We start from the raw sequence: 25,227 nt of genomic DNA on the forward strand, positions 1-25,227 counted from the left end.
CTTGGGTGTTCTCTTGACATAAGTGGGCCATTGTAGGTCAAGCATGGCCAAGCCTGGTCATGTTAATAGGGTGTTTCAGGGGGCAACAGATGGACCACAGATCAACCATGGTACAGGGGGGTTGGAGGCCTTCCATTCTGGGGAGAAACATCTGCCTCTATCAATACAGAGAGAAGGACATCATCTTATGTAACAAGTCTCTGAGGAGCAAAAGCTTAGTTCCCGATCTGTTTGTGCTGTCTTGTCAACTTTTATGATCATCAATATGGTCATCAATGACCTTTAGGAGTTGGAAATACAGCATAAACTGACCTGGGCCCCACAAGGGTGCGTTCTCAGCCCTCTCCTGTACTCCCTGTTCACCCATGACTGCGTGGCCATGCACGCCTCCAACTCAATCATCAAGTTTGCAGACGACACTACAGTGGAAGGCTTGATTACCAACAACAACGAGACGGCCTACAGGGAGGAGGTGAGGGCCCTCGGAGTGTGGTGTCAGGAAAATAACCTCACACTCAACGTCAACAAAACAAAGGAGATGATCGTGTACTTCAGCAGACGGAGCACCCCCCCTATCCACATCGACGGGACAGTAGTGGAGAAGGTGGAAAGTTTTAAGTTCCTCGGCGTACACATTTTGCGGACAAACTGGCTGTATCACCGCCTGGTATGGCAACTGCCCTGCCCACAACCGTAAGGCTCTCCAGAGGGTAGTGAGGTCTGCACAATGCATCACCGGGGGCAAACTACCTGCCCTCCAGGACACCTACACCACCCGATGTCACAGGAAGACCAAAAAGATTATCAAGGACAACAACCACCCGAGCCACTGCCTGTTCACACCGCTATCATCCAGAAGGCGAGGTCAGTACAGGTGCATCAAAGCAGGGACCGAGAGACTGAAAAACAGCTTCTATCTCAAGGCCATCAGACTGTTAAACAGCCATCACTAACACTGAGTGGCTGCTGCCAACATACTGACTCATCTCTAGCCACTTTAATAATGGAAAAGTTGATGTAATAAATGTATCACTAGTCACTTAAACAATGCCACTTTATATAATGTTTACATACCCTACTTTACTCATCTCATATGTATATACTGTACTCTATACCATCTACTGCATCTTGCCTACGCCGTTCGGCCATCACTCATCCATATATTTATATGTACATATTCTTATTCATTCCTTTACACTTGTGTGAAAAAGGTAGTTGTGAAATTGTTAGATTACTTGTTAGATATTACTGCACGGTTGGAACTAGAAGCACAAGCATTTCGCTACACTCGCATTAACATCTGCTAACCATGTGTATGTGACCAATAAAATTTGATTTCATTTGGTACCAGGCTATAAAAACTTTAGGTATAACTGGTGAATGTTAGGTCAAGACACCCTCTTCACTGATGTCGTGAAACATCCTGCTCTGTCAGAGATGAGTAATCATTGTTGTAATTTCAACTTTAATATAGGAAGAACAAAGCTCTTAGGCTAGGCTTAGTAGGCTACCTGTCTTTCCTCTGCTAGTAAGGGTAACAGCTGTCTTCAGGGATGATAATGTTATGGCTAGTTGTCTTGAAGAAGTGTTAAAGCCAGAGGAACAGGACCAGTAGAGGAATACATGAAGTAAAAGCAATACTAAAACCATGGTGTTTTTAATAGTACCACACGTGTTCGATATTACAGGGCAATAACGGGCGCTAGGCCGACTTCCTCATAGTCCAGGAGGGCACAGTTAAGGTAAAGAATAAATTAAACAGAGGTTTGAACTTAAACAATGGTCACTTTGACATAGAAACCCTCTGAACGTGCATGACTTTTGCTTTTAAAATGGTGTGCCAATCTACCGTGTCTTGCTGCACAATATACTATAGGCTACTAGTAGCATGTAATAAACTACATGACATCCAGCAACAATATTGTCACTACATGTTTGGTTATAGATGTAATAATAAGGATGTAACAGCATTATTACTCTTCCTGACGGTCTTTGCTCCATCTGTTACCTTGAGCTGTAAGTCTCTTATAAAAAATCCGAACTCTGACATCAGAGAGAGTTCTAGAATCCGGTGGGAATTCCAGAGCTCTAATGAGTGCCGTGACCTTTGCCTTCTCCATAATCTGTCTCATAATATTTAGACTTGTTAAATTGTTTCTTGGCATCCAGACCAGTCAGTGGCCTTCAGTTCCTGACCAGGGCTCCTAGTCAGTGGTCTCTCTGCCCCCTGTAGCTCCAACAGCTTGGTAGTGTCTGCTCCAGAGTGTAAAACACTTTTGAAATGTTTCATTCATTGTTCCGGATCATTTGCCGGGAGACCTGCCAACTGGGAGCTAGCTATTGCATGCATATATCTGTCTCCCTCTCTCTCTCTCGCTCTCTCCCTTACAACACTCCTATACACGGCCCTTCCCAGGCGCTCAACCAAAAAACTGGAACTCACAGTAAGGGTTCCTATGTTCTAAATTCTTTACAGAGAACAATTCTTCCTTTTCCCCCCTCCAGAGAACATACAGAAACAAACTTCAAAGAGTTGTTAAAACTTAACATTAAAGTCAATGTTAGTAAGTGGTGAGTTGAAGGTAATGATCTTGGATTCAATTATTATTGATATCACATGGATGAGATTTTCAGTTCAGTTCCTGTACAGTGAGGTGTTGACGTTGTTCTACAGTTGGACCTGTTTTGGTGGTTTTCAGCAGCAGTTTGTCTAATTCAAACAAAAAGAAGACATTGTTCTCAGACATCGAGTATGGTACGTCCCAAAGGCACCCTATTTCCTATACAGTACACTACCTTTTGACCAGAGCCCTATGGACCATGGTCAAAAGTAGGACACTAAAAAGGGAATAGGATGCCATTTTTGATGCAGATAATATGATATAATATACACAAGTGCCGTGCCAATATCTTGAAACACTTAGGTGTCGTCATGGATAGAACTTGTAGAAATCCCAACAAACTACAAAATTAACATTACATTTTTTTTGGGATGTGCAGACATTGCTCTTTGGTTTCCACACATCAATATATTGCTACAGTGTGTTACAAATGGAAAGCATGTGACATAACTATGGGTGCATTATTGTTTTCAACAGGTTTAATGAAAAAAAAAAAAAAATATCGAAGAGAATCAGAACTTATTTGCGTATGCCCGAATAGCTTTTCCATTCCAGCCTAAACATGCAAACATGCTACATCTATCATATCAAAACAAAGTATATATTTCTCATGAAAATCCACTCTGCGTTTATATTTAAAACAGAAGTCACGTGTGAACATTCAAAACACTTTTATGAAACTACAGTATATGTAGTCATAGCTCGTTGCTGTGCTTTGGTTGTCCATTTTCACATAAAAGAAAATATACAAGTAATTCAAATCTTCAGTCTTTGGTATATGAAAGCAATTATACAAGATATTCCACTAAAATATACCCCATCTCTGTCTTCATCTAGGTTAATATGTACCATCTTTGACAAAATTAGATCCATTAGCCTTCCTTTCTTTTCTTTCTTCCAGATAAGATTATATTCCATAAACAAAAGGAACAATCCACTGATTTGTGTTGATGTTTATGTTTTCCTCTTAATTTACTGGATGCGAGTCATCGTTCTACTGGAGATACTTTTCCTGACCTTCTGGAAGAGATCATCTGAAACAAAGATCCAAACAACATTTAACACCAGTTTGACAGTAGTTTGTTTCGTTTTTTCACGAGACTGTGAGAGATCCAAGAATATTTACCATTTTTGACTCCGATTCTTGAGTCCGTCTGTGAATAAAGGAATACAACAATATTTACAGTTGAAGTCGGAAGTTTACATACACCATAGCCAAATACATTTAAACTCAGTTTTTCACAATTCCTGACGTTTAATCCTAGTAAAAATTCCCTGTCTTATGTCAGTTAGGATCACCACTGTATTTTAAGAATGTGAAATGTCAAAATAATAGTAGAGAGAATAATTTATTTCATCACATTCATCACATTCCCAGTGGGTCAGAAGTTTACATACACTCAATTAGTATTTGGTAGCATTGCCTTTCAATTGTTTAACTTGGGTCAAATGTTTCGGGTAGCCTTCCACAATAAGTCGGGTGAATTTTGGCCCATTCCTCCTGACAGAGCTGGTGTAACTGAGTCAGGTTTGTAAGCCTCCTTGCTCGCACACACTTTTTCAGTTTTGCCCACAAATTTTCTACAGGATTGAGGTCAGGGCTTTGTGATGGCCACTCCAATACCTTGACTTTGTTGTCCTTAAGCCATTTTGCCACAACTTTGGAAGTATGCTTGGGGTTATTGTCCATTTGGAAGACCCATTTCGACCAAGCTTTAATTTCCTGACTAATGTCTTGAGATGTTGCTTCAATATATGCACATAATTTTTCTTCCTCAATATGCCATCTATTTTGTGAAGTGCACCAGTCCTTCCTGCAGAAAAGCACCCCCACAACATGATGCTGCCACCCCCGTGCTTCATGATGCAAGCCTAACGATGGTCATTATGGCCAAACAGTTCTATTTTTGTTTCATCAGACCAGAGGACATTTCTCCAAAAAGTATAATCTTTGTACCCATGTGCAGTTGCAAACCGTAGTCTGGCTTTTTTATGGCGGTTTTGGAGCAGTGGCTTCTTCCTTGCTGTCACGTCCTGGCCAGTATAAAGGTTAATTAGTATTGTAGTTTGGTCAGGACGTGGCAGAGGGTATTTGTTTTATGTGGTTCAGGGTGGTGTGTTTTGTAAAAAGGGTGTTTGATTTAGTAATTCCGTGTTTTGGTTTATGTTTAGGTATTTCTATGTGGAGTCTAGTGAGTGTATGTCTATGTTTGATTAATTGGGGTTGGGACTCTCAGTTGAAGGCAGGTGTTGTCTATCTGCCTTTGATTGAGAGTCCCATATAGTAGGGTGTGTTTGTGTTTGCTTTTGTGGGTGATTGTTCTGTGTTTAGCCTAGTGCCTTACCAGACTGTCAGTTTGTCAATCGTTTGTGTTTTTTTGTTATTTTTGTACGTTCGTGTTTTGGAAGTTAATAAACAAGATGAGCATACACATACCTGCTGCGTTTTGGTTCTCCATTTCCAACGACAAGCGTGACACTTGCTGAGCGGCCTTTCAGGTTATGTCGATATAGGACTCGTTTACTGTGGATATAGATACTTTTGTACCTGTTTCCTCCAGCATCTTCACAAGGTCCTTTGCTGTTGTTCTGGGATTGATTTGCACTTTTCGGCACCAAAGTACGTTCATCTCTAGGAGACAGAACGCGTCTCCTTCCAGAGCGGTATGACGGCTACGTGGTCCCATGGTGTTTATACATGCGTATTATTGTTTGTACAGATGAACGTGGTACCTTCAGGCATTTGGAAATTGCTCCCAAGGATGAACCAGACTTGTGGAGGTCTACAATTCTTGGCTGATTTCTTTTGATTTTCCTATGTTGTCAAGCAAAGAGGCACTGAGTTTGAAGGTAGGCCTTGAAATATATCCACAGGTACACCTCCAATTGACTCAAATGATGTCAATTAGCCTATCAGAAGCTTCTAAAGCCATGACATTATTTTCTGAAATTTTCAAAGCTGTTTTTAAAGACACAGTCAACTTATTGTATGTAAACTTCTGACCCACTGGAATTGTAATACAGTAAATTATAAGTTAAATAATCTGTCTGTAAACAATTGTTGGAAAAATTACTTGTGTCATGCACAAAGTAGATGGCCTAACCAACTTGCCAAAACTATAGTTTGTTAACAAGAAATTTGTGGAGTGGTTAAAAAACGAGTTTTAGTGATTCCAACCGAAGTGTACGTAAACTTCCCGACTTCAACTGTATATATAAATATACAAAAACAAGTCTCTTTTAAGATAATGTACATTCACATAGCTGCAGATTTACAACGACGGTCATCTAATAAATCAGTGAAAAGAGACATGATAAGTTAACTGTCTATAAATGTCTTACTCTCATGGAAGAGGCAGTCCTGATGGGGTCATCAGCCTGTTCCCTGTCAACCTTAGGAGCTGGAGGAGATAGAGAGAGAACGAGACAGGTTTAGAATGACAATTGGAGGATAATACAGTATGCCAAAATACGTAATGTGAGATGGTTTATTCAGTATTTATGGACAGTAAAGCGATTGCTCTTACACAGTGGCTTTATGATGGCTCCCACAGCGTGGACAACTCCATTGGTGGCCATCAAGTCGGCTTCAACCACTGGGACCTTGTTGATGTACACGGTCTGGTTCCTCTGAAGGAGAAAAACATACAGGGCATTTATAAGGTGATACTTAATATTTTCATAACAGGGGTTCACGACAATCAAGTCATGTTGAAAGAATGTACAGTACCAGTCAAAAGTTTAGACAAACCTACTCATTCCAGGGTTTTTCTTTATTTTTCACTATTTTCTACATAGTAAAGAAAATAGGGTTTTTCTTTATTTTCTACATTGGCATACACTACAATGTGAGATGGTTAAGGATGAGTCGGACCGCAGAGTGAAGGAAAAGCAGCCAACAAGTGCTCAGCATATGTGGGAACTTTTCCAAGACTGTTGGAAAAGCATTCTAGGTGAAGCTGGTTGAGAGAACGCCAAGAGTGTGCAAAGCTGTCATCAAGACAAAGGGCGGCTACTTTTAAGAATCTCAAATATAAAATAGATTTTGATTTGTTTAACACTTTTATGGTTACTACATGTTATTTCATAGTTTTGATGTCTTCACTATTATTTTACAATGTAGAAAATAGTAAAAATAAAGAAAACCCTTGAATGAGTAGGCGTGTCCAAACGTCTGACTGGTACTGTATATCATTGTGCACAAATTATGTAAGCCATAGAAGTACACAATAAAAAAAGTAACATTTTCTCCACTGAAAACAAAATCATAAATAGTAGACTGGTATCAAACTGGTAGTACATGTTTGTACTGTTAGTACTGGTAGTACATGTTAATACTGGTAGTACATGTTTGTACTGTTAGTACATGTTAATACTGGTAGTACATGTGTGTACTGTTATTACATGTGTGTACTGTTATTACATGTGTGTACTGTTAGTACATGTTTGTACTGGTAGTACATGTTAGTACATGTTAATACTGGTAGTACATGTTAGTACTGTTATTACATGTTCGTACTGTTACTATATTTTAGTAATGTTACTATATTTTAGTACATGTTAGTACTGGTAGTACATGTTAGTACTGGTAGTACATGTTAGTACTCTTATTACATGTTAGTACATGTTAAATCAGTACTAACATGTACTACCAGTACTAACATGTACTACCAGTACTAACATGTGTACCACCAGTACTACCAGTACTAACATGTGTACCACCAGTACTACCAGTACTAACATGTGTACCACCAGTACTACCAGTACTAACATGTGTACCACCAGTACTAACATGTACTACCAGTACATGTTAGTAGCCTTTCAGTTCGGATCATGTTAGTACATGTTCATACTGTTATTACATGTTAGTACTGGTAGAACTGGTGGTACACATGTTAGTAGTATCAATATCAAACATTATGTGTTATTGGATCAAATTGTTCCAGGATCGTGTGTTCCAGGATCATGTGTTCCAGGATCGTGTGTTCCAGGATCGTGTGTTCCAGGATCAAACAGTCATAAGGGCCTACTGTACCATGTTCAGCTCCAGCTTGTCTCCCTGCAGAGGCTTCAGTCTGGTATGGGAGCCCACTCCTCCACTGACCAGAATCTCCTTAGCCATGTGGTACTTCAACACACCGGCCAGCTCCTGGGGGTTACCTAGACAACAAGCTGATATCAGAACACCTACCGGATCATGTTGTATCTCTATGGTCTAGACGTTTACAAACTGAGGAATTAGGAAAACTACCAGTCTGCATTAAAACACTGCTGAAGAATGAATGCTTAAAAAGGAAAAAGGAATTGGTTGTGCAACATGGATCTGACGAGTTAAGGTACTTGGCATAACTTTAGCATTACAGCTACATTCTCAAGTCATTGACCATGAAGTCATTCAACATGATTCTATTTGTCTAAATGTGTCCTGCTCATCTAAACAGTTGTTGTTGCAAAACAGTTAGGCAATCATTAAACAACCGGCAGTGTTTATTCATTCTACATTATTTTATATCCCCAAACAACAGTAAATGTAGCTGCAGTATACTGTAGGTAGGTCATACTGTAACTGAACAACTGGCTCCAGTTAACCACTGCTGTTTGGCATTCGTACGAGTGGCAGCATCCAAGACGCATTTCATCATGTCATCATTTCCTGGGTGTAGATAGGTTATTAGGTTCATTCCAATAGTTCTGTCTGTCTGCCGAACATATTCTCACTGTGGGACAAATCAGGTTGTCCTTGGGTGCCATTGATTTTTCTTTGCTGGAAAAGTACAGTGTTTTGCAAAGGCAGTCATGTGAAACCTGTTCACAGTTTGGTTGTTTGTAAGGCAGGATGCCAGTCACCCAAATACACTACATATGACATACACTACATATGACATACACTACATGCATGACATATGACATACATGTGATAGAGCACATATGGCGGAGAGGTATCTGTTATAATTATCTTAGTCTTACATTACCAGATCTCAACCCTGTATTCTCGTTTGAGACGGGCTTTGTTCTAGAAAAACCAGAATGTCTGGAGCCAGGGCTGTCCTTACCCATGAGTTTGTTGAGGTCAGCTTTTGGCAAGGCGCTGAAAGCATCGTTAGTGAGAGCGAACACGGTATGGGGACCGGCCTGGTTCATCAGCTCTGTCATGCCAGCCGTCTGGATTGCACCGACCAACAGACTGGAAAAAAAGAAGGGAACACTCACTTAGAAAGACCACCCTCAAAGCAACAAAGAAGACTTGACAACTGACTGATTTCCAACACACACAGTTTGCAAAAAAAAAAAAAAAAAACATCTTCAGAGGAAGAAAGTGGACTTCAGTTGACTAAGAGGAAAGTTTTTACCACATCGAAGAGTTGTGGTTTCTGATGTGCCAAATATACCAAACATGTATGAGTTGAATCATGGCAGAACAGAACAGATCAATGGTAGTGAAAACATACAGAGTAAACGGAAAAGAACCAGGTCTCTGAACGTGGGTGGAAATGAAGCAGCATATTGCCTTTTGAGCCTTTCAGTTCTGGAAAAACCATTAAGACGCTTGGGGGCCTATAGCTACAGAAGAAGAACACACGCTGTGCTACGTAGGCAGAAGCTACACTGTTAAAATGAAGTGTGTTGTAACACCAAAACCAGTGGCAACTGAGCTGCCACCAACTTCAAGGAGACAAAACCTTCACTTTGCTGGAGTACTGAAACACATCATCCTGAGATGTTCTGAAACATTACATGGTGTGTCGTAACACAACTTAATCAAGTGTTGTGCAACACATGGCCAGGGACTGGGAGCACTATCCGAAAAAGATTGAAAACACTATTTTGGTGTTTCGTGTCCTGTTCAGCGCAGAATTAGATACCGTCTCTTTTGGTGTCGTTTCCTCTCTCTAAAGCTTCTAAACACTATTATGTTTTGAATCCTGTCTAATGCAGAATTAAATCCCCGTGTCTGGTGTCTTAATGGTAACATTGTTTTACGTATTTGATAATTTGCCATTTTATACCGGTTTGGCAGGCATTGTCAAGCGTAGTGTTCAAACCACCAGCACTAACTGGATGTAAATGTCACGTCCTGACCAGTAAAGGGGTTATTTGTTATTATAGTTTGGTCAGGACGTGGTAGGGGGTATTTGTTTTATATGGTTTTGAGTATGTGTTTATGTAGAGGGGTGTTTGATTTATGTATTCCGGGGTTTTGGTCATTGTTCTATATTGTATCTCTCTATGTCTGTTCTAGGGTGTTTAATTCTATGTTTAGGTATTTGGGATTGGGGCCTTCAATTGGAGGCAGCTGTGTATCGTTGCCTCTGATTGAAGGTCCTATAATTAGGAGTATGTTTGTTTTGGGGATTGTGGGAGGTTGTTCTTAGCACTGCTGTATTTAGCCTGCAAGACTGTTAGTTCGTTTTTGTTTATTTAAGTGGTCACTAATAAAGTTAAGATGAGCACTCGACCCGCTGCGCCTTGGTCCATTTACTACAACGACAGTAAAACTGCAAGACATGAGGATTCTGCACTTGCCTCTTCCATTGACAATCATGAATGTGGGAATGGGTGCTGTGCTCATTGAATCTATTTGTCTGCCGGTTTTGATATGCGTTCATCATGATCCATTACACTTCATGGCACAACAAGCTTAATACTTATGAAAGATACTTATGTTTTTAACAACATATTCAGTTTGATTCATTTTTACATTCTTTTGGTAAATTGAAATGAACAAATCATTGAAACGACTAGCATACATTAAAAAAAGACAGTTATGAAATGACAAAGGGGATACAGATAGGTTGGAGAAACAGACTGAAGGGTTGGAACAGGTGATTACAGATAGGTTGGAGAAACAGATTGAAGGGTTGGAACATGTGATTACAGATAGGTTGGAGAAACAGACTGAAGGGTTGGAACAGGTGATTACAGATAGGTTGGAGAAACAGACTGAAGGGTTGGAACAGGTGATTACAGATAGGTTAGAGAAACAGACTGAAGGGTTGGAGAAGGGAATTTAACTTCGGTCTTCGGTTGGGAGAGGGATGACGTCTCTGATCCGGGGGCGTTACTGCTAGACAACAGGTTTAGCACGACTTGCATTCAGTTTTATTAAGTATATGTTTTTTTTTGCGTGTGTGTTAATTTCAATTCACTCCAGAATAATTTCTAATAGTGTGGCTGTGTGATTTGGCGGTGTCACGTCCTGACCAGTAATAGGGATTATTTGTTATTCTAGTTTGGTCAGGACGTGGCAGAGGGTATTTGTTTTATATGGTTCGGGGGTTATGTGTATGTAGAGGGGTATTGTATTTATGTGTTCCGGGGTTTTTGGTGTATGTTCTTGTTTTGGTTTTCTAGGTTTTGTATTTCTTTGTTGGCCGGGTGTGGCTCTCAATCAGGAACAGCTGTACATCGTTGTTCCTGATTGGGAGTCATACTTAGGGAGCTTGTTTTCACCTGTCTCATTGTGGGTAGTTGTATTTGCACTGCTGTTGTTTAGCCTGCAAATCTGTTAGCTGTCGTTCTTTGGTTATTGTTTTTCCGTGTTCGCTTTAATAAATATAATTATGAGCACGCAACCCGCTGCGCTTTGATCTCTACATTACGACACCCGTTACAGGTGGGTAAAATTCAGAGGAAATGTACCATCGTAATGCTCCTCCTGTTTCTGTCTAAATAAAGCATTGAAAAAATAAAGGTGGAAAAAAACTCTTCTCCATAGGCCTCCTCCATCAATCAATATTTAGACTTTAAACCATTTCTAAACTGATGGTATGTCACGCCCTGACCAGGTGAACTCGGGTATATTGGGTCAGGGTGTGTCATGTTAGGTATTTTTCATTGGTTTGTGTTTGGTTTACGTTTTAGCCTTGTGTAGGCTCTAGGTGGGTTTATTTCTATGTTGGGTTCTGTCGATTCCCAATCAGAGACAGCTGTCGCTAATTGTCTCTGATTGGGATCACATTTAAGTTGCTGTTTTCCCCACGCTGTTTGTGGGGTGTTGTCTCTTTGTTTGAGCACGTAACGTATCTGCATTTTTCTTGATTTTGTGTACATGTTTAATTCCAGTGTGTTGAATAAACATGTGTTCGCTCCCAGCTGCGTTTTGGTCCGCTTCCTCGTCACCAGGCGATGCACGTTACAGAACACCCCACCGAACCAGGACCAAGCAGCGGGAGGAAAAGGAGCGCGAGAGATGGGCTCGCGAGGGGAAGGAGTTCTGGACCTGGGAGGAGATCATGTCGGGGAAAGGACCCTGGCGGAAGGATTCCCAGGTCGAGGAGGTAAAGCCAGCCGGTAGACGGAGTCGCAGGCGGCGGTCGAGGAGGCCCGGAAAACACCCCCAAGAACATTTTTTTGGGGGGGCTAATGGGGTTGTCCGGAAGGGCAGAGGAAGAGCCCAGACCACTGCTCTCGTGGGGGATGACGGCGGAGGAAGAGACGAAGATGATGAGGCAGTTGATTGAGGACCTGCAGAGGGAAGATCTGGAGGAGGAACCATGGTATGCGGAGTTGCGCGCTGTGTCGCCAGTGCGCCCGCACAGCCCGGTGCGTCCGGTGGACATGCCCAGCACATGCCGTGCTAGGATGGGCATCCAGCCAGGACGAGTGGCTAAACCGGCTCCACGCTTCAGGTCACCAGTACGTGTTCACAGTCCTGTCTGGCCCGTCCCTGCTCCCCGCACCAGGCTAGTGGTGCGTGTCCCCAGTCCTGTCCGGCCCGTTCCTGCTCCCCGCACCAGGTTGGTGGTGCGTGTCCCCAGTCCGGCCCGTCCCTGCTCCCCGCACCAAGTCAGTGGTGCGTGTCCCCAGTCCTGTCCGGCCCGTCCCTGCTCCCCGCACCAGGTTAGTGGTGCGTGTCCCCAGTCCTGTCCGGCCCGTCCCTGTTCCCCGCACCAGGTTGGTGGTGCGTGTCCCCAGTCCGGCCCGTCCCTGCTCCCCGCACCAAGTCAGTGGTGCGTGTCCCCAGTCCTGTCCGGCCCGTCCCTGCTCCCCGCACCAAGTCAGTGGTGCGTGTCCCCAGTCCTGTCCGGCCCGTCCCTGCTCCCCGCACCAAGTCAGTGGTGCGTGTCCCCAGTCCTGTCCGGCCCGTCCCTGCTCCCCGCACCAAGTCAGTGGTGCGTGTCCCCAGTCCTGTCCGGCCCGTCCCTGCTCCCCGCACCAGGTTAGTGGTGCGTGTCCCCAATCCTGTTCCGGTCGACGGCTCCGCTCCGGAGCCTGAGCATGCCGCTCCACAGTGGTCCAGTCCGGGCCATAGGGGTAGGGTTAAGGTGAAGGCGGGGGAGAGAACACGCCCGGGGCCAAAGCCTCCACCGAGGGTGAGATGCACGTTACATGGTATGAGAACTTTCCGTGTTTTGACGTTGCCTTTTACATTCACTGAAACCCCCAAAAGTGTTTTCACAACACTTTTGTAAAATTAACAATATTCAGGTTGAAGAACCACTTTGGGTGTTTCAGAGTACTTCTGTTTTAAAATCTATGATGTGTATCATACCATTTACATTGGGTTTACATTCAAACAACCTCCAAACATCAGATTTCAGTTTAGGTGTACTACTTGTCATGTTTTCATTACACAATCATGGTGTTTTGAGACTTTTTATTTTTTACAGTGTACCCTCTTTTGTACATATGCTACATGTCTGTTCTTGTTCTTCTGAAATTGAATCATATTGCCTCAATATATTATTAAGGACAACCTTGGTAAGCCTTGGTAAGCCTTTCCATTGATTCTCACCTGAATCGGTCATCAGCCTTCAGGACATCCATGATGGTGCCCATTGGGGGAGTCAGGACCTTGTCGACTGTGAACATGCTGCCAAAACGTCCAGTCTTGTCGTGGGCAGCGATACAGGAGTTCTCTATGCACAGGCTCTGTTATTAAAATACAGAGAGAGAGAGAGAGGAACAGACAGAGAGAGAGAGAGAGAGAGGAACAGACAGAGAGAGAGAGAGGAACAGACAGACAGAGAGAGAAGGGAAGAGAGAGAGGGGAAGAGAGAGAGAGGGAGGAAGAGAGAGAGGGGAAGAGACAGAGAGAGAGGGGAACAGACAGACAGAGAAAGAGAGAGAGAGAGAGAGAGAGGGGAAGAGAGAGAGAGAGAGGAAGAGAGAGAGAGAGAGAGGGAGGAAGAGAGAGAGAGGGGGGAAGAGAGAGAGGAAGAGAGAGAGGAAGAGAGAGAGGGAGGAAGAGAGAGAGAGAGAGGGAGAGAGAGGAAGAGAGAGAGACAGAGACAGAGGGGAACATACAGAGGTTAGAGTAATGTTTGCTCTACCATCACCATGATTGCATCCCAAATGGCACCCCATTACCTCAATCAATCAATCAATCAAATGTATTTATAAAGCCTTTCTTACATCAGCTGATATCTCAAAGTGCTGTATAGAAACCCAGTCAAAAACCTCAAACAGCAAGCAATGCAGGTGTAGAAGCACGGTGGCTAGGAAAAACTCCCTAGAAAGGCCAGAACCTAGGAAGAAACCTAGAGAGGAACCAGGCTATGAGGGGTGGCCAGTCCTCTTCTGGCTGTGCCGGGTGGAGATTATAACAGAACATGGCCAAGATGTTCAAATGTTCATAGATGACCAGCAGGGTCAGATAATAATAATCACAGTGGTTGTTGAGGGTGCAACAGGTCAGCACCTCAGGAGTAAATGTCAGTTGGCTTTTCATAGCCGATCATTCAGAGATAGAGACAGCAGGTGCATTCCTTTTGACCAGAGCCCTATTGGCCCTGAACTCCATGCGCCCTGGTCAATAGTAGTGCACTATATAGGTAATAGGGTGCCATTTGGGACATAGCCTGACACCTGACTCCCTTCCTGTCTTTCCTTCACTCTGAACCGATGGCTCACAAGTGGTCTCTCTCTCTCTCTCTCTCTCTGGAAATTGTGGTCGTCTGGAAATTCCATTATAAAGCAGAAATGTGAGAGCTGCTGCCCGAACAACCTTCATCTGCCACCCAGGAGAGAACAGAGCAGAGCTGTGAAAAACGGTGTGAAACAACATTCTGGATAACTATTCTACAGTATGAGGATGTGTAGAGGGACTCTCTCTCGTGTCATTGGATCAACACCTGTTTCGGGGGTAAAACTTCACGTATTAGGCCTACTTCCCTGACTCATTTGGAGAATTGACCAGCCAGAAACTGTTCATTGTTAATATGAAAACAGCACAATCATGCTTTGTATAATTTGGTATAGTGTATTTTGGGTAATCTATGTAATGAGTTAACCTTTAGGAAGAGAGTAATCTACATAATGAGTTAACCTTTAGGAAGAGAGTAATCTACATAATGAGTTAACCTTTAGGAAGAGAGTAATCTACATAATGAGTTAACCTTTAGGAAGAGAGTAATCTACATAATGAGTTAACCATTAACCTTTAGGAAGAGGGTAATCTACATAATGAGTTAACCTTTAACCTTTAGGAAGAGGGTAATCTACATAATGAGGTAACCTTTAACCTTTAGGAAGAGAGTAATCTACATAATGAGTTAACCTTTAACCTATAGGAAGAGGGTAATCTACATAATGAGTTAACCTTTAACCTTTAGGAAGAGAGTAATCTACATAATGAGTTAACCTTTAACCTTTAGGAAGAGAGTAATCTACATAATGAGTTAACCTTTAACCTTTAGGAAGAGAGTAATCTACATAATGAGTTAACCTTTAACCTTTAGGAAGAGGGTAATCTACATAATGAGTTAACCTTTAGGAAGAGTATTGTCTTTTTCCAGAAGAACAACTGTGCTCAGAGTTACGTTTTGATAAATCTCTTAATTCAGCTCAATCTGCACTGAGGCTTCTGTATCATCAGATGCCAGCTGTAGGTCCTCCAGAGGGATTTGATCTGTGGTACTTACGTTACGGTAGACCAACACTCTGAGTTTGATTCCTCCCAGAGTCTCTAGCTCTTGTCTGTGGTACAGTAAACTGGAAGACAGTTTCTCCTTCAGGATGTGGTTCTTCAACAGCTTCTTCAGCTCACCAGTCATCGTCACACCCTCTGTTAAAAATACATACAGAAGTTCTCAGATTTATGAAATGGCTCAAGAATCATGGCTCAAGTCACTCCTGTTTGTTAGCACAGAGAGAGGGACACAGAGAGAACGAGAGAGGGAGAGAGAGAGAGAGAAAGAGATAGAGATGGGGGGGAGAAAAAGATGGAGGGAGCGCCATCGATCAATGTTACCTTTGAAAGCTTCATTCTGAGGGGTCAGGATGGTCAGAGTCTCTGAGCCAGAAAGGTGGGAGCCAAGATCAGCATCAACAAACAGCTTGGTTGCTGTGGTAACGACGGATCCCTGGGCCAGTTCCAACAAGGTTTTAGCTTAAAAAGAGATCAGTACATAAATTAACATTTCTCATTGAACAGAGATGGAGAAGACTCTTCATTAAGTAGCCTTGAGGTCTTGTCTCAACATGAACCATTGAGTTGAATGGTATACTTTATATTCGTTGCAGTAGCATTCCATACAGACACACGTAGACTAGACTCTCAAGTCCTATGGCAGTCAGAGACCTTCTCAGACTAGACTCTCAACTCCTATGGCAGTCAGAGACCTTCCAGACTAGACTCTCAACTCCTATGGCAGTCAGAGACCTTCTCAGACTAGACTCTCAACTCCTATGGCAGTCAGAGACCTTCCAGACTAGACTCTCAACTCCTATGGCAGTCAGAGACCTTCTCAGACTAGACTCTCAACTCCTATGGCAGTCAGAGACCTTCTCAGACTAGACTCTCAACTCCAATGGCAGTCAGAGACCTTCTCAGACTAGACTCTCAACTCCTATGGCAGTCAGAGACCTTCTCAGACTAGACTCTCAACTCCAATGGCAGTCAGAGACCTTCTCAGACTAGACTCTCAACTCCTATGGCAGTCAGAGACCTTCTCAGACTAAATCACCATTACTAATAATCTCATAAAAGAAGGTAGAAGCCGAATAGTTTGAATTACAGCTTTATATTTGGCGTTGACGCAACAACTCTCAATTTAAGGATCTGGCTCTGATTTAAATACCTGAGTCTGGGATGAGGAGCTCGTTGATGTAATGGACGACTCCGTTGGTCCCCAGCTGGTCTTTCTTCTGGACGATGGCCTTCCCGTTGAGGGTCATGTCAGTCCCATCACAGCCCACTTCTAGAACAGTCCCCTGTAGGGTCTCCAGGGGAGTACCAGATGTGATGGACTCTGCACACTGCATGTTCTTCAGGATGTGGTAGTTCAGCAGGTCTGGATGGAGAGTACAGACACAAGTAGAACTTAGTTCACGTTAATAAGTCATTGGGTTCCCGTCTCCGATATCTATCTCCCGTTCTATATCCAACTGTCCTTGGATTCACCTCTCAGAGCCACGGGGTCTCCCAGGATCCTGTTGAGCATTTCAGGGGGGATCTTCTCAAAGGCTTCGTTGGTTGGAGCGAACACCGTGTAGTGACCATCGCTCTCCAGCATTTGGGTCAGACCAGCAGCAGCAACAGCAGTCTAAAAAACATAGAATCACAAACTGAATCAACACTGAATCAACACTGAATCATATCATATGTTTAACAGGTAGGAAATGGTAAGAGAGTTCTGTATGATAGACTGTTCTGTGAATGAATTAATGAATGAATGAATGGAGTGACAAACTGTTAAAGTCGTTTACTTACACGAAGAGTCTCCAGATCATCATCGGTGTCGATGAAAGTGTGCACGTTGTTGGTAACCGCGGTGATGACTCTGTCCACAATGTGCACGATGCCGTTGGTCGCATGCTGGTCTGTTTTCACCAGACGAGCACAGTTCACTGTTACAATCTGCAATGACAAGAGAACATTTTGTGATCTTTTGTTCAGCTGTCTTTCGATCGATGGTCAACGTGACCGTTTGAAAAATAAAGATTTTTAAATGTCTGTTCATGTGTCTTTTTGTCGTTGAGCTGTCTCTCTAGAGGTTACAACTTGCTTGGTCATATTGCACAAACAGATCTGGGCCCAGGCCAGGTCACCACATCATATACCTTCCAATGACAGGAAGCTGGTGAGAGCAGGGTGGCTCATAATAATGACTGGAATGAAGAGAATGGAATGGTATCAAACAGATGGAAAACCCTGTGTTTGATGTGTCAATACCATTCAATTCATTCCATTCCAGCCTATTACTATGAGCCCGTCCTCCCCAAATTAAGGTGTAACCAACCGCCTGTGCTTCCAATATAATGCAACATTAACATTGGACAGATGCTACTCACTCCGTTGGGGTAGTGGTGGATGTGAACGTTGAAGTCTTGGTACATGGAGGGGAAGGCAGATCCATGCTTCAGGTCCTCAGAGGTCAAACGACGGTTCACCATGTGGTAGTGGAGTGCGTTGAGGAGCTCAATATTCACGTTGCTCACCAGAGCATCTAGGATTTCCTACATAAAAACCAGATTTTCATCAGAATAACAAATCAGTCACAAGCTAACAATATATACTGAACAAAAAAATATAAGCGCAACATGTAAAGTGTTTCATGAGCTGAAATAAAAGATCCCAGAAATGTTCCGTACGCACAAAAAGCTTATTTCTCTAAAATGTTGTGCACAAATTCATTTACATCTCTGTTAGTGAGCATTTCTCATTTGCCAAGATAATCCATCCACCTGACAGGTGTGGCATATCAAGAAGCTGATTAAACAGCATGATCATTACACAGGTGCACCTTGTGCTGGGGACAATAACAGGCCACTCTAAAATGTGCAGTTTTGTCACAGAACACAATGCCACAGATGTCTAAAGTTTTGAAGGAGAGTGTAATTGGTATGCTGAATGCAGGAATGTCCACCAGAGCTGTTGCCAGAGAATTTAATGTTAATTTCTCTACCATAAGCCGGATCCAATGTTTTAGAGAATTTTGTAGTACATCTAGCCGGCCTCACAACTGCAGACCAAGTGTATGGCATCATGTGGGCGAGCGGTTTGCTGATGTCAACGTTGTGAACAGTTTCCCATGGTGGCGGTGGGATTATGGTATGGGCAGGCACAAGCTACGGACAACGAACACAATTGCATTTTATCAATGGCAATTTGAATGTTCAGAGATACCATGATGAGATCCTGAGGCCCATTGTTGTGCCATTCATCCACCGCCATCACCTCATGTTTCAGCATGATAATGCACTGCCCCGTCTCAAGGATCTGTACACAATTCCTGGAAGCTGAAAATGTCCCGGTTCTTCCATGGCCTGCATACTCACCAGACATGTCACCCATTGAGCATGTTTGGGATGCTCTGGATCGACGTGTATGACAGAATGTTCCAGTTCCTGCCAATATCCAGCAACTTCGCACATCCATTGAAGAGGAGTGGGAGAACATTCCACAGGCCACAATCAACAGCCTGATCAACTCTATGTGAAGGAGATGTCACGCTGAATGAGGCAAATGGTGGTCACACCAGATACTGACTGGTTTTCTGATCCACGTCCCTACCTTTCTTTTAAGGTATCTATGACCAGCAGATGCATATCTGTATTCCCAGTCATGTGAAATCCATAGTCTAGGGCCTAATGAATGTATTTACATTGACAGATTTCCTTATATGAACTTTTGTTGCATGTAGCGTTTTGTTATTTTGTTCAGTATATTCAGTGCATTCGGTAAGTATTCAGACACCTTGACTTTTTCCAAATTTTGTTACGTTACAGCCTTATTCTAAAATTAATTAAAACGTTCTTTCCCCCCCTCATCAATCTACACACAATACCCAATAATGACAAAGCAAAAACAGGTTTTAAATTTTTTTTTGCAAATGTATAAAAAACAACAACTGAAATATTTCATTTACATAAGTATTCAGACCCTTTACTCAGTACTTTGTTGAAGCACCTTTGGCAGCGATTACAGCCTCGAGTCTTCTTGGGTATGAATGACGCTACAGTTATTTTCAGGTCTCTCCAGAGATATTCGATCGGGAATCGGGTTCAATTCCGAGCTCTGGATGGGCCACTCAAGGACATTCAGAGACTTATCCCGAAGTCACTCCTACGTTGTCTTGGCTGTGTGCTTAGGGTCGTTGTCCTGTTGGAAAGTGAACCTTCGCCCCAGTCTGAAGCACTGAGCGCTCTGGAGCAGGTTTTCATCAAGGATCTCTGTATTTTGCTCGGTTCGTCTTTCTCTCGATCCTGACTAGTCTCCCAGTCCCTGCCGCTGAAAAATATCGACACAGCATGATGCTGCCACCACATGCTTCACCGTAGGGATGGTGCCAGGTTTCCTCCAGATGTGACGTTTAGCATTCAGGTCAAACAGTTCAATCTTGGTTTCATCAGACCAGAGAATCTTGTTTCTCATGGTATGAAAGTCCTTTAGGTGCCTTTTGGCAAACTCCAAGCGGGCTGTCATGTGCCTTTTACTGAGGAGTGGCTTCCGTCTGGCCACTCTACCATAAAGGTCTTATTGGTGGAGTGCTGCAGAGATGGTTGTCCTTCTGGAAGGTTCTCCCTTCTCCACAGAGGAACTCTGGAATTCTGTCAGAGTGACCATCGTGTTCTTGGTCACCTCCCTGACTAAGACCCTTCTTCCTGATTGCTCAGCTTGGCGGCCAACTCTAGGAAGAGTCTTGGTTGTTCCAAACTTCTTCCATTTAAGAATGATGGACTATGTTCTTGGGGACCTTCAATGCTGCAGAAACGTTTTGGTTCCCTTCCCCAGATCTGTGCTTCAACACAATCCTGTCTCGGAGCTCTACGGACAATTCCTTCGACCTCATGGCTTGTTTTTTGCTCTGACATGCACTGTCAACTGTGGGACCTTATGTAGACAGGTGTGTGTCTTTCCAAATCATGTCCAATCAATTGAATTTACCACAGGTGGACTCCAATCAAGTTGTAGAAACATCTCAAGGATGATCAATGGAAACAGGATGCACCTGAGCTTAATTTTGAGTCTCATATCAAGGGCTCTGAATACTTATGTAAATAAGGTATTTCTGATTTTTAATATTGATACATTTGCAATACAAAAAAAAAAAAAAAAAAAAAGTGCTTTGTCATAATGGGGTATTGTGTGTAGATTGATTAGGAAAATGTAATTAAATGTAATCCATTTTAGAATAAGATTGTAACATAACAAAATGAGGAAAATGTCAAGGGGTCTGAATACTTTCAGAACGCAGTGTATATATTAAAACAGACATGAACTTGGTTATAGCTACTGCTCCTAAAAAGGAACTTTGAAACGCCAGTGTGGTTGGTTACGCGGATAACACGTAGCATAATACAATATCTCTAGATGCAACAGGATTGGGGTGAATTATATTTCATTTTCTGGTTTCTCTCTCAGTGTATCCCTCTCCTGTGAAGACGAGACTCACAGTGGGTAGGGCCGCCCAGGCCTGGTTGCTGGGAGCGAAAAAGGTGAAGCTCCCTGGTCCCTCGATCTCCTCCCTCAGCTGAGCCCTCTCTGAGTACATCTTAGTGGTGGTGGCTCCAACCATACCCAGCGTGTTGTAGATGTTCACCAATGGCAGGGCTGGAAAAAAATACACTCTTAAATGTCATATGAGGGAATGTATGAAATTAAAATGTTGACTTGACGGATGTATATTTCACAACCAAAGTGAGATGCCATGTTTTGTTTGACAGGCCTTTTGTCTAGAAATAATTCTCCCAAATTGATAACTAGCTGTTGCATTATACGGATAGTAAGTGACTGAGCTATAACTTGATTTGCATATTTCTTCTTACCAGCAGGACAACCCTTCTCTCCTGAAAGCTTCTCGTAACCGGGGCAACACTCATAGCTGATCACCCTGTCGACCAATAAGAACACACGTTAAGGATGACTGCTGCCAATCAGAGATGAAAACAGGCCAGTTTCTCATTACCCTTTCAAATCAAAAGACTCTAGCCTTGTCCCAGATATTGTTTGTGTTGTCTTGTCAAAAACAGATCTGTGACCAGGCTACAAAAGATTGAGCAATATGTCTAAATGATTCAACCACATGCTATTCACATAGTTCTGTCATTTTGTGCATTTAAGATATTTCCACAATAAATCTAAACTGGGCTCAGCTGGTCCTGGAAGGTAATAAAAGCTAATTTCCTCAGAGAGTGAGAGAGAGAGAGAGAGAGAGAGAGAGGGAGCAGAGGAATCCACTGACCCAGGGTTGGCCAAAGGAAACTCCTAAAAGGGGACTAAGGGACCGATACTGAAACACAGGCTCCCGTCCAGTAAAAACAAAAAGAGAACAGCCAAACAAAGGTGTACCACTAAGCTACCAGATAAAAATGTGAACCTTAATGTTAAGTAAAAAATAAGTGGTCTATATCCACGAAAAGGAAGCTTTTAACTAGCTACAGTTGAAGTCGGAAGTTTACATACACTTAGGTTGTGTAACGCCCTGGCCATAGAGAGGGGTTTTTTGTTCTTTATTTTGGTTAGGCCAGGGTGTTACATTGGGTGGGCATTCTATGTTCATTTTTCTATGTTTTTGTATTTCTTTGTTTTGGGCCGTGTGTGGCTCCCAATCAGGCACAGCTGTAGTTCGTTGTTGCTGATTGGGAGTCACACATAAGTAGCCTGTTTTGCCTTTGGGTTTTTGTGGGTGATTGTTTTCTGTCTTGTGTAGAGTTAATCCTGACAGGACTGTTTTGCTGTCGTATTTTGTTTATTTTTGTAGTGTTCTCTTTTTCAATTAAAATTCTAATGATGAACACATCCTCCGCTGCACCTTGGTCTAATTCTGATGACGGCCGTTACAGGTTGGAGTCATTAAAACTCGTTTTTCAACCACTCCACAAATTTGTTGTTAACAAACTATAGTTTTGGCAAGTCAGTTAGGACATCTACTTTGTGCATGACGTAAGTCATTTTTCCAACAATTGTTTACAGACAGCTTATTTCACTTATAATTCACTGTATCACAATTCCAGTGGGTCAGAAGTTTACATACACTAAGTTGTCTGTGCCTTTAAACAGCTTGGAAAATTCCAGGAAATGATGTCATGGCTTCAGAAGCTTCTGATAGGCTAATTGACATCATTTGAGTCAATTGGAGGTGTACCTGTGGATATATTTCAAGGCCTACCTTCAAACTTAGTTCCTCCTTGCTTGACATCATGGGAAAATCAAAAGAAATCAGCCAAGACCTCATAAAAAAAATTGTAGACCTCCACAAGTCTGGTTCATCCTTGGGAGCAATTTCCAAATGCCTGAAGGTACCAAGTTCATCTGTACAAACAATAGTATGCAAATATAAACACCATTGGACCACGCAGCCGTCATACCGCTCAGGTAGGAGACACGTTCTGTCTCCTAGAGATGAACGTACTTTGGTGCGAAAAGTGCAAATCAATCCCAGAACAACAGCAAAGGACCTTGTGAAGATGCTAGAGGAAACAGGTACAAACGTATCTATATCCACAGTAAAACAAGTCCTATATCGACATAACCTGAAAGGCCGCTCAGCAAGGAAGAAGCCACTCCTCCAAAACCGCCATAAAAAAGCCAGACTACGGTTTGCAACTGCACATAGGGGCAAAGATCGTAGTTTTTGGAGAAATGTCCTCTGGTCTGATGAAACAAAAATAGAACTGTTTGGCCATAATGACCATCGTTATGTTTGGAGGAAAAAGGTGGCTAAGGTGTATGTAAACTTCTGACTTCAACTGTACATTCGGTGGCAAGTTCTTCATACAACCAGAAAACAAGAAAAATGACTAAAAGGATGCTAGTCCATTGTGTAAACATTAGTTTTACTAATCAAACAGTGGCACACATAGGTTATAGTGTGGAACACACAGTGGCAATATTAACAATGCAAAACATACAAAAAAAGACAAGGGAACAGCTGTGGAAAGCTACACAAAAATAATTTGGCATTTTGCAGCCCCTTCACTCCAACCCAAGTACTCCAGCTCTGGTCTCTTGACCCTCCCACGGGAGGTCAGATCCCACTCAGAACAGTCAAAGCTCTTCAGCAGAGTACCTGCCCATCTTCTGAAAACATCTTCAAACTGTAGCCCCCCCCCACCCCACCCACACAGCTTCTTTACTGAGGAAAATGTAAAGGAAAGGGAGATACCAGTCGTACAACTACATTTACATTTTAGTCATTTAGCAGACGCTCTTATCCAGAGCGACTTACAGTAGTGAATGCATACATTTCATTAAAACATTTTTTTCCCCGTACTGGCCCCCCGTGGGAAACAAACCCACAACCCTGGCATTGCAAACACCATGTTCTACCAACTGAGCCACATGGGACCAGCAACTGAATGCCTTCAACTGAAATGTGTCTTCCACATTTAACCCAACCCCTCTGAATCAGAGAGGTGCGGGGGGGCTGCCTTCATCGACATCCACAGCGCACAGGGAACAGTGGATTAACTGCCTTGCTCAGGGGGGCAGAACAACAGATTTTTACCTTGTCAGCTTGGGGATTCAATCCAGCAACCTTTCGGTTACTGGCCCAAAGTTCTAACCACTATGCAATTTACTCTGACTGAGATATGTGGTTGTCACACCTAGCTATTTTAAGATGAATACACTAACTGTAAGTCACTCTGGATAAATGACTAAAATGTAAAAGAGGACCAACTCTGAGTCCTAATATTGATGAAAGTCAATGGAAAACTACCTGAGCCAGAAACAGTCTATACTATAATTGTTACGCCGATCCTAGTTAACCACACCGTCCCCACAATCCCCTTCAAGCATAATGAACTATACTGTAAAAGCTGTTAAAGACCAGACAATAATCTGAGCAATCAGCTACTGTTATACTCCTAGGGAGAGGGTAGTTGGTAGCTCAGAAACATGGTTAGGGGACAATCCTAACATTTAGCGAGAGTGGGGGTGGGGGGTACGGGGAAACCCTGTAAAACACAGTAGCCAGGAAACCAGACCAGACTGATTATCAAAACAGATGCTAACTCAACTTTGATTTGTTCTCTGCAAGCATAAACATAGATGGTAGCCATGGATTTCTGACAAAATAAACAGTAAAGTCGGATAACTCAAACACTGTGTACATTGAGACTAAGTGTTGAGGCGAGCTGTCCACCAGACAGAAGTACTAAAGAAGACACCGAAGGTCCATTTGACTTCATGGGTTCCATGTTGAAATCAGCATGCTAGATAGATTTGGATTTCCCACACAGTCATCTCTCACTTTGGCTTTATATTCATAGGTACTGTATAAAAAAAAAAAACATGTTTTCTTGCTTTATTGATTAAGAATAGACAACAAAAACATTCCTTTCCCAGACAAAATAACAAGATGTAATTTGTAGTAAAGCAAGCGTGTATAAAGCTTTATAGACTAGTTAGCTTTGGGATTCACCTTTGGTCTAATGTTACTACTTCAAAACATAGTGTGATTGCTGAGCAAAGCAGAAGAACCAATGCATTGACGTTGAGAGATAACTAAGGGGTGTTGTTAGGGTTATTGGTGACTCAGAGTTATGGGTTCTCCCCTCAAGTGACCTGTAACCTCTGTAGCACCAACAGCACCACGTCTCCATGGCCTACATCCGAACCCATTACCTGTTAAGCCCAGTGGCCACTCACAGTCACACAGACAGTTCAGTTCAGGACGATGAAAGCTGCTACACACCACAGCGTTCCATCCAGACCTGG

At 42.7% G+C, this 25,227-nt stretch overlaps 1 protein-coding gene across 1 annotated transcript in view; it reads right to left on the reverse strand.

Annotated features, from left to right (window-relative positions):
* Window positions 1-3,078: 3,078 nt before the first annotated feature.
* The window catches only part of LOC106604146 (transforming growth factor-beta-induced protein ig-h3), a 32,248-nt gene continuing 10,099 nt past the window's right edge, over window positions 3,079-25,227 (reverse strand). Inside the window, exons 3-17 of the mRNA XM_045717841.2 lie at window positions 21,333-21,397; window positions 20,960-21,117; window positions 17,856-18,020; window positions 17,275-17,421; window positions 16,966-17,107; window positions 16,643-16,855; window positions 15,814-15,951; window positions 15,485-15,627; window positions 13,357-13,493; window positions 8,675-8,805; window positions 7,657-7,781; window positions 6,149-6,251; window positions 5,964-6,022; window positions 3,748-3,775; window positions 3,079-3,655 (exon numbers count right to left, since the gene is read on the reverse strand). Of these exons, the coding sequence (XP_045573797.1) occupies window positions 3,594-3,655; window positions 3,748-3,775; window positions 5,964-6,022; window positions 6,149-6,251; window positions 7,657-7,781; window positions 8,675-8,805; window positions 13,357-13,493; window positions 15,485-15,627; window positions 15,814-15,951; window positions 16,643-16,855; window positions 16,966-17,107; window positions 17,275-17,421; window positions 17,856-18,020; window positions 20,960-21,117; window positions 21,333-21,397 (1,816 nt within the window). The 3' untranslated portion in view covers window positions 3,079-3,593. The remainder of the gene's footprint in view (window positions 3,656-3,747; window positions 3,776-5,963; window positions 6,023-6,148; window positions 6,252-7,656; window positions 7,782-8,674; window positions 8,806-13,356; window positions 13,494-15,484; window positions 15,628-15,813; window positions 15,952-16,642; window positions 16,856-16,965; window positions 17,108-17,274; window positions 17,422-17,855; window positions 18,021-20,959; window positions 21,118-21,332; window positions 21,398-25,227) is intronic.

This window comes from Salmo salar, chromosome 05 (genome assembly GCF_965601325.2).
Source record: "Salmo salar chromosome 05, fSalSal1, whole genome shotgun sequence".
NCBI lineage: Eukaryota > Metazoa > Chordata > Actinopteri > Salmoniformes > Salmonidae > Salmo > Salmo salar.